This window comes from Puma concolor, chromosome D4 (assembly GCF_028749965.1).
Source record: "Puma concolor isolate L17-30 chromosome D4, mPumCon1.1.hap2, whole genome shotgun sequence".
In the NCBI taxonomy this organism is placed as follows: Eukaryota; Metazoa; Chordata; class Mammalia; order Carnivora; family Felidae; genus Puma; species Puma concolor.
In genome coordinates this window covers 1,455,756-1,471,074 of record NC_141679.1, presented here as the reverse complement: position 1 = coordinate 1,471,074, position 15,319 = coordinate 1,455,756, and the positions used below count along the sequence as shown (strand labels likewise).

General features: G+C 48.2%; 1 protein-coding gene and 1 long non-coding RNA gene across 4 annotated transcripts in view; one reads left to right on the top strand and one right to left on the bottom strand.

The window, feature by feature from the left end:
• FAM120A (family with sequence similarity 120 member A) overlaps window positions 1-6,575 on the bottom strand; it is a 95,785-nt gene extending 89,210 nt beyond the window's left edge. Inside the window, exon 1 of one of the 2 annotated variants that reach the window (XM_086684779.1) lies at window positions 6,068-6,575. In XM_086684779.1, coding sequence (XP_086540905.1) covers window positions 6,068-6,541 — 474 coding nt within the window. In that variant the 5' untranslated portion in view covers window positions 6,542-6,575. The remainder of the gene's footprint in view (window positions 1-6,067) is intronic. The other variant, XM_086684778.1, reaches the window with a different exon arrangement.
• A 286-nt stretch (window positions 6,576-6,861) lies between these two features.
• On the top strand, window positions 6,862-12,483 carry LOC147574640 (uncharacterized). 2 transcript variants are annotated; one of them, XR_015243368.1, is made up of 4 exons: window positions 6,862-7,243; window positions 7,281-7,383; window positions 8,006-8,196; window positions 11,407-12,483. It is a non-coding gene; the product is annotated as an uncharacterized LOC147574640 (long non-coding RNA). The 2 variants fall into 2 exon arrangements; XR_015243369.1 differs by having other exon boundaries at window positions 6,864-7,354.
• Window positions 12,484-15,319: the final 2,836 nt, after the last annotated feature.

Below are 15,319 nucleotides of genomic sequence, written 5' to 3'. Positions count from 1 at the left end.
GGGAAGCAGGCCGTTTCTGGGGAAGCAGTGAGTGGGCTGGCTGGAGCACTGATGAAGCACAACACAGGAACCGGGAGCCACGCAGGCAGGTGGAAAGAGCTCAGATCACAGGAGGGTCTGAGCCTCAATACAGAGCCTGGATTAATGGTTTGTTCAAGATGTTGGCAGGAATGACTGACCTGAGGGGCCCACAGGCAGCACGACATGGTGTGCAGGATGAGTTCCACCAGTGAAGTGACAGGTGTGGGAGGCCGGTCACAATGCAGATGCGACTCTGACGACTGCCCAGACACAGGTGAATGAAACAGTATCTACCCTTAGTATAAGTCTTGCACTGTACTTTTTGCTCAATTTTATTATTCTATATCATTTTTTTCCGAACAGTGGTAAACACATGATAATCTGGTTTCACAACCACCAATGCATTTGCACAAGCGCCTGTTAGGCCTAGTGGCTCCACTTGGTGAGTTAACATGGTGGCGGTATTGGAGTGAGGAGGAGGGGGAGGGGGAGGAGGAGGAGGAGGAGGAGGAGGAGGAGGAGGAGGAGGAGGAGGGGGGCACGTGGAAGATGGCCGGGCTGGTGGAGGGACAGACGGGCTGGGCTCAAAATACCAGGGGGGACTCTAGGCAAGGAGCATAACCTCGAAGTGGACAGTCATGAGACTCAAACCAGCTAGGGCTACAAGCAGCATCAGACCAAGTGCACAAAGGGTGGAACAGAAACACAGTGAAGACCAGCTCAAAAGGGGTCGGGCTGCAGAGGGGAGACGACATTTGAAGTCAACAGTGAAGCTTCCCACTAAGTACAGGGTCCTGCTCTGGGGTGGCTAAAGCACAAGCACAAACACAAACACAATGGCCACTGGATGTGAAGGACAGGAGGCAGGGGGCGCGTGGTCAGCTGTGTGAATGGGGCTTGGTAGACTCGGTCTCAAGCGCATACCACCAGCTGTCCGTCAGGTCTGTGCAGGCCACGGGACCAGGCAGGTGCCGCATGAGCACACGGACAGCAGTACCCTCAAAGGGGCGACGCTGGGATTATGAGAAGGAAGAACATATAATGGAGAGGACCAGACTATTATCTCATTTCAGGAGCCCCAGGAAACGGGAGCACTTTGATGACTGAAAAGGGTTCGAACAAGCAGACAGAGGGGAAAGGTTGGCTTTGGTCAGTCTAACTTTAAGAAAAGGGAAGCGAGATTTAGATAAGGTGATGAGTGTTCTAGAAATCAACGCTGAAATCACAAACCGGGGGCTCGAGGGCAGAATCCAGCCCACAGCCTATTTTGCTTCGCTTAAGCAGTATTTTTTAAATGGGATAATTGTAAATAAAGATCTGGATTTCTGGCTTTCCTGAAAAATGTGAAGTCTGGCAATGCTGGCTCAATAGTCCTTTAAGGTTTTTAAAGTTTGTGCATGCACCTCTGCAGGCGCTGGAGAAATTATCAAACACCATGCAGGCATTAAAAAGAATTAGAGGGGTGCCTGGGTGGCTCAGTAGGTTAAGCATCTGACTTCAGCTCAGGTCATGATCGGGCAGTTCGTGAGTTCAAGCCCTGCATCGGGCTCTGCGCTGACAGCTTGGAGCCTGGAGCCTGCTTCAGATTCTGTGTCTCCCTCTTTGCCCCTCCCCTACTCACACTCTGTCTCTCTCTCTCTCTCTCTCTCTCTCTCTCTCTCTCTCAAAAATAAATAAACATTAAAAAAATAAAAAATAAAAGAATTAGAACCATACAGACATGGAAAGTTTTTTACATCCTTATAAAAAAAAAAGCAAGTAGCTGAATAATGTAGTCTGTGATCATAATGTCAAGAAATTGAAACTACTGGTAGTATATTATTGTGCAAAGTATAATATAAAACATACATAGGCAGCTGTTGTGGAAAACAGCATTGCAATTCCTCAACAAATTAAACACAGAATTACCATACAACGACCAATTCCACTTCTGGGCACTTCTCCAAAAGAATTGAAAGCAGGGACTCCGTCAGATTTTTGCCCACCCAAGTTCACTGTAGCATTCTTCATTATTCACAACAGACAAAACGGGAAGCAACCCAAGCCTCTGTGGGCAGACCAAATGGACGGTCCACAGAATATTACGCAGCCTTTAAAAAGGAGGGAAACTGACACAACATGACAACATGGATGAACCTTGAAGACCTTAGGCTGAGATAAGCCAGCCTAAAACCCGTACAATGGAAGAAAATAAATATTTTAAACTAAGGATTTTAAAAGGATGACTGGTTTTACTTGTAATGTGGTCAGTTTTGAACCTAAGTATTCCCTGGTCAATTTGAGGTCCTTGAGAACAAGGTGTATTGCTGGTTTTTAGCGTGCCTGGGCAGAAACCCTGCCGCTCCCACTCCCACAGTGGCTGGAAAACGGAGCAGAGGCGCTGCGCTATGGGATCTGACCTGGGAGTGAACTGCAGGCAGGCACACCCCCGAGGCATTCTTACACAAAGAAACTGAACTTTGCCTTCAACTCCGCACTTCCCTCTTGAGAAAGTTACTGGTTACTTGTCCCCTGATGTCGCCTACTCAGCAATTCTGTCTCTTTCCATACAAAATGAGTAACAAAACCCTGCGCAGGCCAAATGAGATAGCTCTGTGAAAGGGCCCAGCAAGGGCAGGCACCCGACAAGTCGGTCCCTGTCCCCAAGTGGGTCCCTGTCCCACCAGGTACGCCAGGATAGGGATTGTCATCCCCCAAATCTCAAGTCACAGCCGAATCTCACTCACAGACTTCCACTGTCGTAAAACAGCAGCTCGGCTTTCTTATGTCGGCTCTAAGTAAACACGCTAGAGCCCCGACTCAGGGTAAGATCTAAAGGTTTTCATTTTAAACCCGCACACCGACTCCAGTCTTGCAGCAGGATCACTGAGAAAAGGTCTAGGGATTTAATGCCACCAAGATTTTTAAATAAATCAGTCCCTCACTGAAGTTTCAAAGGTTGTGATGACTCAAAATACACAAGAGGAAACACTCCCAGTACCTAGCAGAAGCCAAGTTCAGGCCAGGCAGTTCAAACACCGCAACAAAATTAGCTGATTCATACGCCAACTTCTAATGGTTAAAAATATGTAATTGTTACTGTACCAAAAAAATTACAATTATTACTCTATCAAAGACATAGTCTTCTAAGTCAAAAAAGATTTCTCTAAGCAAAACGGACAGGAAATTAAGCCTTTCTGCCAGTTTACAAAAGCCTAGAGGAGGCCAACAAGATGGCAGATTTTTATAAGACATGTGCCTCATGTGCCCAACATTATATAGAGTGAGATTTTACATCAATTCCTTTGTCAATTTTATATAATTTACATAGAAAAAAATTGTGGTTATCATACAGTAAAATAAACTTTTACGTACTTGTGATGTGTAGCTGTATGTTTTAAAATACGTAACTGCCACCACCATCAGGGTACAGAAAAGTTCCATCACCCCAAAAAGCTCCTGCTGTCCCTTTATGTCCACGCCTGACTCCAACCCCACCCCCCTGGCAACCATTAATCTGGTCCCCATCAATGCAGCCTCATCTTCAGGGGAATGTCATAGAAAGAGAATCACACCTTTTGAGCCTGCCTTCTTTCACTCAGCATAAATTCTTAGAGATTCACCCCAGTAGTTGTCTGTATCTGTACCAATACTTCCTCCCTCTCATTGGTGAGGAAGACTGCACCCTATGGAAGGACCAGTTTGTTTAGTCACCCACTAGAGGATATTTCGTTTGTTTCCAGCACTAGCTATGATGAATAAAACTGCCAGGAACACCAAAGTAGGGTTCCTGCATGAACAAAAGTTTCCTTAGGTAATTACCCAGGAGAGGGACTGCTGGGTCGCAGGGTGAATGTATATTTAACATTAACTGCGGAGCTGTTTTCCAGGGTGGTGCGCCCGCATGCATGCCCACCAGCCACGTGAACTGCTTCCAGAGGCTCAGCATTCTTGCCAGCACTTAGTAGTGTTGGTATGGCTTATTTTAGCCATTCTAACAGGTATACAGTGATATATTCTCATGCTTTTAATTTACTTAACCATTTTAATGGGCATCTTTTAAAAATAGTACACATTGCTCCATTCTCTTAAGAGAACCCTCAGGGGCTCCTCAAATACATAAAATTGTTCTCCTTATTCCAAAGTAGCCCCAGAATTATGTCTGGTTTTTACGGCTTTTTTTAATCTTCTCCCTTTTGAAGTGTCACTTCTTGCTATTAATGGTGCTCCTGCCTCTGGCAGACTTTTCTCTACACCCTTTTCTCACGCTGACCTTAGAAACAGATAACCAAGCTTATCAGAACCACATCTGAAAAGAAGAGGGCAGTCTATAAGGAGAAGATTTGCTTCTCCGGTGAAGAAAGAGAAAGCTTTGGTTTTGTTTTTTGTGGGGTTTTTTTTTGGGGGGGGGTCACAGTACCAAAACTTCCTGACCTCTTGTTTGGCTGCTGAGAAATTTCTAGTAGCTAAATTTCTTAGACGTCTTCCAAAACGGTGAGACTGCCAGGTCAAGCGGCCTCCAGGTAATTGAGTTATTATTGTACTAACCTGAGCAACCAACACTATACTATGCTTCTATATTGGGAATCAAAAGCTTAACTAAAGCAAAAAATATCGTCTTGTTTCTGGAAAGCTAAGTGGAAGAAATTATCTTAAATCTAGTTTCCAAACATTCACACATTGGTCAAACTTCTGAGCACCTAGTAGGCAAGCCACACATTCACAGGGATGCAAAGATAAACTTTTTTACAGTCAAATAAAGAATGCAGCAGCTCTCTCAAAGATAGACACACCGAACCCAATCCTTCCTAATATTTGAAAGTCGTCTGACCAAAAGCTCATCCTGTCTTTTCAGCGCTAGTTTCCTCTCGGAATACTTCTCCGACATATTCAGGAGGTGGATCTCGGCCGGGAGTCCAGGCTGCCTTACTTCCCGGAGCCCGGGCTCCAGGGCAGAAAATGCCAGCAGCCCTAGGCGCTCACCCAAACTCCCAGGGGACGCTGGCTGTGTCTCTGCCAGGCCCACACACCAATCCCTGATCTCCCAGCCGCCTCGACCCGCAGACTAGCAAACCCCGTCACCAATTGCAACAGGATTGGGGTGGGACTTCCGCTATCACTTTAGGCTTCCCCACCACCATCTCAACTCAGGCAGTCAGGAAGACTGAATTTCAGAAAACTTTGGGCTCAAGCGGTTGCAAGCAGAAATAATGGCAAGAGAAACAAGTTGTAAGACAGACACGGTGGCAAGAGCCAGAAAACCAAAACAGCCCCCCAGTTTTTTTACAAAAAGCAATGAACGAGGAAGCAATCCAAACGAAGCCTAGGGTCATTGATTTGCATGTTATCTCTGCAGTGGCTGCTGGGTCCCGAAGCTGCCCTTGGCCCGGGTGCAGCGTGGAGCCCTCTGCCAAAGGGACAGCAGAAGCTCTGATTACCGGGGTGCCCGGCCCAAAGTGGCCGAGGCCCCCCGTGCGGAGACATCATCCCTGGAAATGGGGTTCCCATTCCCCTTCGCCCTAACTCTTGCCGCTACACCTTTCGCAACAGATGCACAAAACCCAAGACTGTAAGTCCCAGAACTGACGAGATTCCGTCATGTCAGATCTCACAATTCTTTGAAATCTGGCGCACACAAAACTCGGACAATTTCTCTCAAAAGTGTCGTCTCGGAGGGAACACCTCGGCAGGCCCCGGGCAGGCTGTCCCCGCCTAGGACGCCGTGTGACAGCAGCGGGCGGCTTGCACAACCCCGCCGGGACCCCCTCGCGTGGCCGCGCAGCCCACTCGCTCGCACCGAAAACCTGTTGCTGCGCGAGCACGGTCACCCGCGAGACGAACGTCGCGCCCGGAGTGCGGGGGGCGGGGGGGGCCCAGCACCTCGCAAGCCCGCGGCGCGGCCGGGGCTCCGGACTCCCCCGCCCGCCGGGCGCCAGGCCGCGCGTCCATCTTGCGCCCCCGCGCCCTCCGACCCCGGACTCGCCCGGCCTGCGCCCTGCTCCCGCCCCTCCCCCCATCCCGGGGGGGGGGGGGCGGCGACCCCGGCCCCGGCCCCCGCGGGCCGCACCTTGACGTGGAAGCGGATGAGCGCCAGGCGGATGCAGTGCGCCATGCAGACGGGCGGCAGGAACCAGACCTTGGGCGGCGGGGTGCCCTTGTTCTGGACATGGCTGACGATCTGCTGCGCCGTCTGGCGCTCGTTGCCCTGCCGCTTGACCCACTCGTGCAGCCGCGCCTTCTCGAGCGCGCCGTTGAAGAAGACGAAGAGCTCGATGTTGCCGCCGAAGCAGGCCTTGGCCAGCGCGGCCAGGTAGCCGAGCATGTGGTTCCACTGGCCGCCGCTCACCCAGTCGGTGTAGAAGCCGCCGTACAGGCGGTGCAGGCAGTTGTCGGCGTCCACCAGCAGGCGCAGCGGCGTGTGCGGGGGCCGCTGCCGCCCGCCGCCCACCAGGCTGCCCCGGGCCAGCTTCTGCAGCTCCACCGGCACCACGGCGCTCGGGCAGTGCTTCTCGATGTAGTCCTGGAAGCCCTGCACGCCCATGGCGGCGGCGGCGGGCGCGGGGCGGCGGGGCGGCGGGGCCGGGGGCGGCGGGGCCGGGGGCGGCGGGGCCGTGGCGCGGCCGGGGCGGCGGCGGGCTCTAGGGGGGGCCGGGGCGGGCCGCGGGCGCGCTCATGGCCGCTGCGGCCGCCATGTGCTGCCGCCTCCCAGGGCCATGGCGGGAGGGACCTGCGCCGTGCGCCGCTCGAGGCCCGGGCCAGGCTGAGGCGGCCTCGCGCGGGCGGCGGCAGCGGCGGCGGCGGCGGCGGCGGCGGCGGCGGGGCGGGGCGGCGCAGGCTGACGCACGCGGGCCGGCGGAGGGCGGAAGAGGCGGCGCCGCGGCCTGCGGGGCCCGAACCCAGCCCGGATCCCGGCCGCGCGGCGGAGGGCGGCCCGCGGGGAGGGGCGCGCGGCCTGCCCGGGGGGAGGGGGCGCCCTGGAGGCCTCGCGGCCGCGGCCGCGGGTCCCGTCACTCGGAGGAGACCTCCGCCCCCGTCCGCTTGTCCCGTCACTCCGAGGAAACCCCCGTCCGCGGGTCCGAGAAGACCCAGTCCTCCTCCGCGGGCCCCGTCATTCTAAGGAGACCCCGTCCCCGGGTCTCGTCATTCTGAGGAGACCCCTGTCCGCTTGTCTCATCGTTCTGAGGAAACCCAGTCCTCGTCCCCGGGTCCAGTCATTCTGAGGAGACCCCGTCCCCATTTGCGGGTCCCGTCACCCTGAGGAGACCCCGTCCGGTCCCTAGGAGCCGTCACCCCGAGGAGACCCGGTCCGGTCCCTGAGAGCTGTCACCCCGAGGCGAAACCAGCGCTGTGGCCGGTGACTGCGGAGGGAAAGGGGGCAGGCGGGTGAGAGCTTGGAGGTCGGGGTGAGCGAGGAGCAGCAGGTGGCTGTGTCCAGGGTGGAGGGAGCAACCAGGTCGCTGCGCTCCTGCGTGTGAGCTGGCTGGAGGGACGGGCTCCCTCCATCTTTGGCTAGCGAGGGACAGGACCCTGCAGATGCGGTTGACGGCCGGAGTGGCCTCGGACCCCGGCCTCTCGGGGAGAGCGGGCCGGGGGGGGGGGGGGGGGTGGTAGAGGTGGGGGCGGGGGGAGGGGCAGGCGGTTCAGACCCGCCCACCCACCGAGGAGCCGCTTTGAACGCCAGACTCGCAGGTCAGGTGTAGCCCCGCGGCTTAGTATGCCAGGTGACCACTGATGACCCCTGAGCGGGGACACGTCCGTCCCAGCGCCCCAAGTGCCTCCTTTCTAGTTGGTGCCAACTGCGAACCTCCTGGCTTCCCAGAGGCTGGGCGGCCCCTCGCAAGAACAGCGGTTTAAACCCCGGTCGCTTTGGGAGCATCTTCTGGAAGGAGATCCTTTCGTGATTTCTGCTCCAGATCTCTGTCGCAATTGCTTGTAAAATGAGGTTAACGCTGTAAGCATATGCGCTGCAATAAAACATTTTAAAAAACAGATTAATGTCTTGCAGAATGAAGCATTTGGAAACTCAGAACTCTTCGGGGTTTGAAAGTGGCATTTTTACTTACCTCCAGCCCTCCCATCTGTTCTTTTTCTGAAGAAACCTCCGTAGAGGAGCGAGCCCAGACAGCAGGTGCAGAGCAGATGGAGCCTGCGCCCATGCGGCTCCAAGAAGCCCCCATACTCTCTGTCCCCGAAAAGGCAAGTGGGATTTTTTTTCCATTTCTTTTCTTATAACTTCACCTCAAATACAAGCCAGTGTGATATATACATAAGTAAAATGTTCTTAGTATCTTGATAAAAACGTTTAATTTTTTAAAAACAGACTGTGCAAGCTAAGCCACTTACCCATGCACTAAATTAGTGCTGAAGCCAGGATTGCGTGTTACTTAGAAATGCAGTTAGCCATTTAAGGCCACATTAAATACTGACACCCCCGAAGCAGCCACATTTCCTTCTGTAACCCACTGCAGGCTCACAAGGTTGATAGTTTCAATCACTCATTGTATTTTCATTTATAGCACTGCATTCCATGTTTACCTTCACTATGTACTGCCCTTATTTTAAACATGCTTGCTTTTAATTATTTATTTTTTTAAAGACAACCTTTTTTTTTTTAGGGGCACCCAGGTGGCTCAGTCGGTTAACCGTCGGACTTCGGCTCAGGATCATGATCTCACAGTTCCTGAGTTGGAGCCCCGCGTCGGGCTCTGTGCTGACAGCTCAGAGCCTGGAGCCTGCTTTGGATTCTGGGTCTCCCTCTCTCTCTGCCCCTCCCCTGCTTGTACTCTGTCTCTTTCTCTCTCTCAAAAATAAATAATCATTAAAAAAAATAAATAAAGACAACCTTTTTTTTTTTCAAGTTTATTTATTTTGAGAGAGAGAGAGAGAAAAGGTGCGAGTGGGGGAGGGGCAGAGAGAGGCAGGAGAAAGCTAGAATTCCAAGCGGACTCTCGGCTGTCAGCGATCTCACCAGCTGGGCAGTAAGTCAGCTGCTTAACCAACTCAGCCACCCAGGTGCCCCTGCTTTTAATTTTTTAAATGCTTTAGTGCCAGTATCTGGGATTCAGGGAATAAGTTTTTTTCACCTTAAGACAGTGTGAAGTACTAGGATTCTGCAGTCAGACTGCCACATCTGTCTCCTCCAGCTCTGTGACCTTATGCAAATTACTCAACCTTTTTAAACCTCGGTTTTTATCATCTGTAAAATGAAGATGTTAATAGTCCTTACCTCTCAGATTGTTATAGGATTAAATGAGATAATCTGTGTGCTTACCACACAGCAAATGCTCTGTAAATGTTGGCTTTTATATTTAATACTTTTGCGTAACTATAATTATATAGACTTTATGCTTGAGAACATGGACAAGTTATTTTACTTTTTGAAACTTTAAAATTCACTTTCAGGGGCGCCTGGGTGGCGCAGTCGGTTAAGCGTCCGACTTCAGCCAGGTCACGATCTCGCGGTCTGTGAGTTCGAGCCCCGCGTCAGGCTCTGGGCTGATGGCTCAGAGCCTGGAGCCTGTTTCCGATTCTGTGTCTCCCTCTCTCTCTGCCCCTCCCCCGTTCATGCTCTGTCTCTCTCTGTCCCAAAAATAAATAAACGTTGAAAAAAATAAAAAAATAAAATAAAATTCACTTTCATAAGTATAAAATATAAAATTCATTATGCTTACTTGCCCTATTTATGTGTTCACCTTTTAAAAAACTAATTTTTTCTCTTTTTGACTAACATTATTAGTGGCTGTTAAAATGTTTGGCTGACATATCTTTTATGTAATCTGCATCCTCAACTCAGATTTGGGGGTTGGTTGCAGTTAAATTTTTTGAATATCATTACTTTTACAGTAAATTATCTGTAATTAAAATTTAGTAAAAAATTATAATATATTCTTGGGTTCACAGCACATGACAACTTATGATTGGGGACTTTCATTTCCGACCACTTTATCTTTGGACAATTCACTTAGACCCCACATGATAAAACTTTTAATTTCACCAGGAGATTGCCATATAAGTGAGGGAAAAATCGGAAAAAACAAACAACGCTAAAAAGGACAAGGCCCTATGCCTCACAAAAATTACAAAATGAAATCTCAGAAAAAAGTTGTGATTAATAGATAAAGAGCCCATGGTGTGCAAAATTATCAATGCATGGAAAATCAATGACAAATACTTATGTTCAGCTCTTTCATGTTTCAGCCAATTCATTATTGATCAATTCATCTACAGCGTAAAGTAGGAAAATATTGTCTGTCTTATTTACATGATCCTTTCCAAAGTAAAGTGCTTTATAGTAGAATAACACCTTTAATTAATAATCTACCTAGTTGAGGCTTCTGTCCACCAGCAATAAAAGGTAAGTTTTCACTGCTTCAAGGAAGGTGAAAGTTGACTCTGCGCCCACTCGTATAATCACTAGCATATACTGGGAGAACAGCAGAATGGAACAGCTAAGCATGGAATCCGTGACCTGGGCAGAAAACAAATTAATCCCTGCTTGGGATTTGAACCTGTAATGTTTACCTAGTACTAAGGCTCTAATCTGTTGTCAACTTAAATGACCTGGAAGTGCGCGCGCACATACACACACACACACACACATATATATCTACAGTCTTGAAGATTTTGTTGTTGTTGTTTTAGTATTCTGGAATTAGAAAGTGCTTTTTGTTTTTAGTTATATGGATTAAAAGTCCTATTCACAGGTGTGAATTTATTTTCTCTTTCAACCATAATTTTTTAAACAGGCATATACAATTATAGTTTTAAATTATAAGTCAGGTGCCTGGGTGGCTCAGTCGGTTGAGCATCTGACTTTGGTTCGGGTCATGATCTGGCAGTTTGTGGGTTCGAGCCCCGCATCGGCTCTGTGCTGACAGCTCAGAGCCTGGAGCCTGCTTTGGTTTCTGTGTCCGCCCTCCCCCCCCTCCCCGCCCCTTCCTTACTTGTGCTCTGTCTCTGTCTCTCAAAAATAAATAAATGTCAAAAAAATGTTTTAATTGTAAGTTAATGGGAAAATATAAACAGATTTCTATAAATTCACATTTCTAGCACTCTTCAAGTGTAGTGGAAGTTCTCAAATGCATGGCAAGAAACATTTTACGTCATCGGTTGGTGACTTTTTTTTTTAATTTTTTTTTATTTTCTTTATTTCTGAGAGGCAGAGAGAGACAGAGTGCATGTGGGGGAGGGGCAGAGAGAGAGGGAGACACGGAATCCAAAGCAGGCTCCAGGTTCTGAGCTGTCAGCACAGAGCCGGACACAAGGCTCGAACTCACGAGCTGTGAGATCATGACCTGAGCTGAAGTCAGACGCTCAACCAACTGAGCCCCCCAGGCACCCCCGGTTGGTGACCATTTTAGCTGAAGGGCTACTGCACTCCTTATCACCACAATTTTCCCTTCCCAGGAAAATCTACAATTGTTGGTGTCCATTCTTTCTGAAGTCTGCAAAGGACTGATTGCCTGTGTCCTTTCTCCACCACTTGTGGGAATGTCCAGCCACCTTCCCAACACTTCCCGGGCATCAAAGACCTCTTTCTCCAGACGTCCGTCCTTACTGACATGGGACACTCCGGCCTCAAATTGTCTTTACTCCCACCCTCACCACTGGGAGCTGCTGAGGAAAAGGGGACAAACATCCAAGGGATGCTTTGGAAGACAGTACTCGGTTGGGCATATAGTCTCTCTTATTTGGATAGAAGACCTTAATAGTCATCCCTTAAATACTGCCTGATGGAATCTTCAAAATTATGATATTTTTTTTTTGTAAACTAAATTTTATTTCCCAGCATGATATACATCAAAATGAGAAGTTTATTTTTTTAAACTAAGAATTTCCATTCTTAAGTACAAAACCATTTGAAGATGTAATTATTTAGAGACTGGTTAGAATCATTAAATGATCTGTTACATTTGTTCAAACCATACAAAATGTTTCTGAAAGGAGCACTTCTCTCACACCACAGTATGAAGAGCACAGGCCTGACCAGGCTGGAACACACGAACCTCACTGCCTCCAGAGACTCTGTAGCCTCGAACACAGGAACACACAGTCATTCTCTGGAAACTGAGCCCAAGGTCCCTGCACACACTCTGCTGCCAAAGGAAGAGGTCAGGGTTGCCTGCTGAGCTGCAGAGCACAAGTGCCTGGGGAATGCAGGGAGACAGTTCTGCCTTAAATGCAGATGCCTTCAGGGTGGAGCAGTAGCCTGAGCCTGGGAAAGAGCTGAAAGCAAGAAACAGCTGCTCTTTCTCTATTCACCACTGCCTCCTCCCATCCCTCTCTGCAGCAAGTCCCAGATGGGGGTACAGGCAGCCCCAGCCCTGGCTGAAGGGCTAGGGCATCCATCTCCACGTCAGTGCAACTGGGAGTAAGGATTTCAGTACAGATACTTCGAGTTTTGTCAAACCAGGAAACACTATATTTCAAAATAAACTATTCCGTGCCATTAAAATAGAAGAGACGATAGACTCAGTAATCTTATCCTAGCATTTGTTTTTCTTGAGATGTACTGTCCGATAGAACTTTCTGTAATAGAGGAAAAATGAGCTATCCTGTCCAATATGGTAACTGCTAGCTATATGTAATTAGTGAGCACTTGATGTGTACAACTGAGGAACTAAATTTTTTTAAGTTTATTTATTTTGAGAGAGAGAGTATGCACAAGTGGGGAAGGGGAAGAGATGGAGAGAGAGAGAATCTCAAGCAGGCTGCACACCATGAGCACAGAGCCCAATGTGGGATTTCAACTCACAAACCACGAGCTCATGACCTGAGCCGAAATTAAGAGTCAGATGTTTAACTGACTGAGCCACCCAGGAAACCCAAGGAACTAAATTTCTAATTTCACCTAATTCTTATTAAATAGCTACAAGTGGCTAGTGGCTACTATATCGAAAGATCTTAATTCCTAAAGAGCTGAGCAATTGCATCAGCCTTGCATCGTATTGGCTTACATTTAATTTGTTCAATAAGTTACTTAGTAATACTTCAACATAACAACACATTTGCACAATGCTTTATAGTTTACAAATTGCCTTCTCTTAAAAAAATCTCTTCAGCTCTGATGGATGGCTAGCACTTGCAGAAATATAGAAATTATAACGCTCCTACCCTGCATTTTCAGTTTTTCAGCCCACACTATTTCTATCACATAGTTTGTAGAGCTCTTACCACCTAGGACATACATAAGATATGCCTTTCCAGTGTGTCAGTAGTCTTAGGAATATTTGCTCACACCAGATACCCAAGTTGTTGCCTGATCAGCACAGTGTACATCAAGACTGACTTCCTGAGATCTGGGTAGGTCTGTGAATGCAGCCCAAGCCTGTGTTAACCATTGTAGCAGACTTCTTTCCCACGTTGCTCACATTGACTTGTAGCCAACTACACAGCCTGGTCAACTGGACAGGCAAGATAGCATATTACACTGTAGGGTTTGGGCTCTTATGTTACAAGCAACTGAAACAACTCCCTCTAATATAAGCAAAATGGCATTTACTATACAGATATTAAGGACTCAGAAATCAATTTATAGGGGCACCTGGGTGGCTCAGTTGGTTAAGCATCCAACTTTGGCTCAGGTCATGATCTCACAGATTGTGGGTTTGAGCCCTGCATCAGGCTCTGTGCTGATAGCTCAGAGCCTGGAGCCTGCTAAGGATTCTGTGTCTCCCTCTCTCTGCCCCTCTCCCACTCATGCTCTGTATCTCTCTGTCTCAAAAATAAATAAAACATTTTTTTTTTTATTTATATATGAAATTTATTGTCAAATTGGTTTCCATACAACACCCAGTGCTCATCCCAAAAGGTGCCCTCCTCAGTACCCATCACCCACCCTCTCCTCCCTCCCACCCCCCATCAACCCTTACTTTGTTCTCAGTTCTCAACAGTCTCTTATGCTTTGGCTCTCTCCCACTCTAACCTCTTTTTTTTTTTTTTTTTTTTGTTCCCCTCCCCCATGGGTTTCTCTTAAGTTTCTCAGGATCCACATAAGAGTGAAACCATATGGTATCTGTCTTTCTCTGTATGGCTTATTTCACTTAGCATCACACTCTCCAGTTCCATCCACGTTGCTACAAAAGGCCATATTTCATTTTTTCTCATTGCCACGTAGTACTCCATTGTGTATATAAACCACAATTTCTTTATCCATTCATCAGTTGATGGACATTTAGGCTCTTTCCATAATTTGGCTATTGTTGAGAGTGCTGCTATGAACATTGGGGTACAAGTGCCCCTATGCATCAGTACTCCTGTGTCCCTTGGATAAATTCCTAGCAGTGCTATTGCTGGGTCATAGGGTAGGTCTATTTTTAATTTTCTGAGGAACCTCCACACTGCTTTCCAGAGCGGCTGCACCAATTTGCATTCCCACCAACAGTGCAAGAGGGTTCCCGTTTCTCCACATCCTCTCCAGCATCTATAGTCTCCTGATTTGTTCATTTTGGCCACTCTGACTGGCGTGAGGTGATATCTGAGTGTGGTTTTGATTTGTATTTCCCTGATAAGGAGCGACGCTGAACATCTTTTCATGTGCCTGTTGGCCATCTGGATGTCTTCTTTAGAGAAGTGTCTATTCATGTTTTCTGCCCATTTCTTCACTGGGTTATTTGCTTTTCGGGTGTGGAGTTTGGTGAGCTCTTTATAGATTTTGGATACTAGCCCTTTGTCCGATATGTCATTTGCAAATATCTTTTCCCATTCCGTTGGTTGCCTTTTAGTTTTGTTGGTTGTTTCCTTTGCTGTGCAGAAGCTTTTTATCTTCATAAGGTCCCAGGAATTCACTTTTGCTTTTAATTCCCTTGCCTTTGGGGATGTGTCGAGTAAGAGATTGCTACGGCTGAGGTCAGAGAGGTCTTTTCCTGCTTTCTCCTCTAAGGTTTTGATGGTTTCCTGTCTCACATTCAGGTCCTTTATCCATTTTGAGTTTATTTTTGTGAATGGTGTGAGAAAGTGGTCTAGTTTCAACCTTCTGCATGTTGCTGTCCAGTTCTCCCAGCACCATTTGTTAAAGAGACTGTCTTTTTTCCATTGGATGTTCTTTCCTGCTTTGTCAAAGATGAGTTGGCCGTACGTTTGTGGGTCTAGTTCTGGGGTTTCTATTCTATTCCATTGGTCTATGTGTCTGTTTTGGTGCCAATACCATGCTGTCTTGATGATGACAGCTTTGTAGTAGAGGCTAAAGTCTGGGATTGTGATGCCTCCTGCTTTGGTCTTCTTCTTCAAAATTACTTTGGCTATTCGGGGCCTTTTGTGGTTCCATATGAATTTTAGGATTGCTTGTTCTAGTTTCGAGAAGAATGCTGGTGCAATTTTG